Raw genomic sequence first — 2,500 nt, forward strand, 5'->3', positions numbered from 1 at the left:
GGCATCAAAGTAATAGGATTTTCTATATGTCAAAATTCTTATTCTCTGTCTTCAGGGTCTAATGCAAAAGCCTAATATATCAACTGTAATAAAAGGGTGGGAACAGAAGAAACATATTGTATCAATAGGGATGAATATATAAGTTCAAGAATTACAATTCAAAAGCCTGAAACATATTACGGTAGAAGGAAAACTAAAGAAAGGGAGCAACTTCACACGGCTGACAGCTGCAACATGCATAAAAACACGGATGGTGATACTGTCTAAATATATCAAAGTAAAGAATATATGGTCATCACACATGCATGTCCTATGTCTTACTTTATACATTTATTATCGTCGGATATAAAGCTTCAAAACTACCCATATGTATACCATGGCTTTAAACATGAAATGCAACAGACCTTGAATACAGTTGATATTGATGGGTAAAAAAAAATACTCATACAAAACAGAAACATTAGATCTAGCAGGAGGCGAACTAGAGTCGTTTATAACCACACAAGATATGTCCAGTAGAGATAAAATGAGCACATAAATTTGTGGGTTGAGGGAGTGTGCTCGAATAGGCTATCTCAATCACTCTCTTAACAACTGTGGTGTTGCTAGAAGAGAAGCTAAGATGATAGGATTCCAACCACATCCACTGGTGATCATACAACGTCGACTTAAGAGGTGAAAGGCAGGATCCCACCGCTGCCACCAGATACAGTGTGCGAGGTGAACCCAGATGGCACTGAGTAGGTACAACTAATATTCTAAAAGGGAATTACCAAGAACAGGGACAGCAGAGGTGGGGGGCAATAAATAGAAACACTATCTCACTCTCACCCAGGTCTTCCTCCAGAACCAACTTCTCCGATTTCTGGTCATGTCCCTCCTCCTCGTAACGCTGAGAGAGAAGGCACGGATTAACAGCCTCCAGTGGAAACAAATCCCATGCGAAGGGAACTGGAGAGCCTCACAGACATCACTCAATTACTTAATCTTTTACTCTCCCTCCTCTTTCTCTTTCCATAAGACTTCAAACACCCCTAGAAAAGGGAGGAAACAAGGGGAAAACATAGGAACAGAAAATGAAAAGAGGGGAACGAAAAAGTAGCCTACAATAGGAAGGCCCACATAAAAAAATCAGAACGAAAGGAAAGCACATAAGGAAGCAGACGATAATAATGATTAAAAATAAGTACTACATAACACTAAGCATCGGCTGTACAGTTAGGGAAGAAAGTACCAAAACTCCACACGAGAAAACATAAACGGAGAGGAGAAAGAAGTTACATAACTTGTTGCTCTATGCCATAGGAGAGGGAAGGGGAGGGAAGGTAAGGAAGTGGGGACTAAGAAGAATTGGCGAGAGGTCTTTGTTTCTGTCGCCTTCGCAATGTCGCGCTGTGCTACTTTGGATGAGAATTTGGTCCTTTCCCTCCAGTGGCCTGGATGTAACAGGCATTTGTGTTTTGATTTACGCGGGATTTACATGAAGGTAAAAAAAAAAAAAAAAAAAAAAAAATTAGGAAGTGGTAAAAAAGGTTCTTGTACATACACACAATTGTTCTATGAATAGACAAAAGTTAGAGCTTGTTTGAGCTTATTGAATAATTTACATATGTAGTATGGCCTTTTCTCATAATATTTTTTTTCCAGATGATCAATATATATATATATATTTTTAAACCAAAGAAAATTTAGATTGCTATGTGTCTATGTGTCTGTCACAGGAAGCAATATGTACATGAGCACAAATGTAACAAACAAACTCCACTGCACTGCCTACTTCATTGAAAATAATTAGAACGAGTTACGGACACCAATAAATACAGAAATCAAATAACATTCTCCACTTCCATATATCATATCCATTCCCTCTTTCCCACAGATCTACAACATCATGTACTACTGCTGGGACAAAGACTCCAAAGAAAGACCATCATTCACCGAGCTCGTGCACACCCTCGAAGGTCTTCTCATGTCAGAGGTTGAGTACATCGAACTCGACCGATTTCCAGACCACTCGTACTACAATATCCTCTCTGAAAACACGAGCGAACTCCTCTGAGTGTGTGGCTATCTCTAATGTTTGTTTTAAAAGGCTAGGGAAGATGTTGTCGTTAGGGTGGATGATGGGGGGGGGGGGGTGTTGTTAAATAGATGTGTGGTTGGTTTTAATGTGGTTTTTATTATCTGTCTATGAAGTATGTTGGTTGTTGCACACTGGTGAATTGTGGAACAGGAATTGGTTATGTGGATATCTTTTGCCAGTGTTATTATTTGTTGTAGTGTATTCTTCAGGCATTATCAAAGTTGTTATCTCGTGCTGTAAGGTCAGCTGGTATGTTCAGGAAGTAATCTTGATCGAAAATGTGGAGAAATGAATCGTAAATCTCAGTTTCTTTATTATAATGAATTAATGACCTGAACAGTAGCTACATTTTTTTTCATAAAAAAAAAAGATCTTGCAGGTAGCTATTTTACAGTATAAAAAAATATTGTATTATTT

At 38.4% G+C, this 2,500-nt stretch overlaps 1 protein-coding gene across 1 annotated transcript in view; it reads left to right on the forward strand.

Moving 5' to 3' along the window:
- Window positions 1-2,500, forward strand: part of Cad96Ca (tyrosine kinase receptor Cad96Ca) — a 25,653-nt gene that overhangs the window by 23,090 nt on the left and 63 nt on the right. The window contains exon 13 of the mRNA XM_043027149.2: window positions 1,880-2,500. This exon is cut by the window's right edge and continues 63 nt beyond it. Coding sequence (XP_042883083.2) covers window positions 1,880-2,059 — 180 coding nt within the window. The 3' untranslated portion in view covers window positions 2,060-2,500. The remainder of the gene's footprint in view (window positions 1-1,879) is intronic.

Source organism: Penaeus japonicus, unplaced genomic scaffold, assembly GCF_977035675.1.
Source record: "Penaeus japonicus unplaced genomic scaffold, GWHDUDI00000001_assembly GWHDUDI00000003, whole genome shotgun sequence".
Lineage (NCBI taxonomy): Eukaryota > Metazoa > Arthropoda > Malacostraca > Decapoda > Penaeidae > Penaeus > Penaeus japonicus.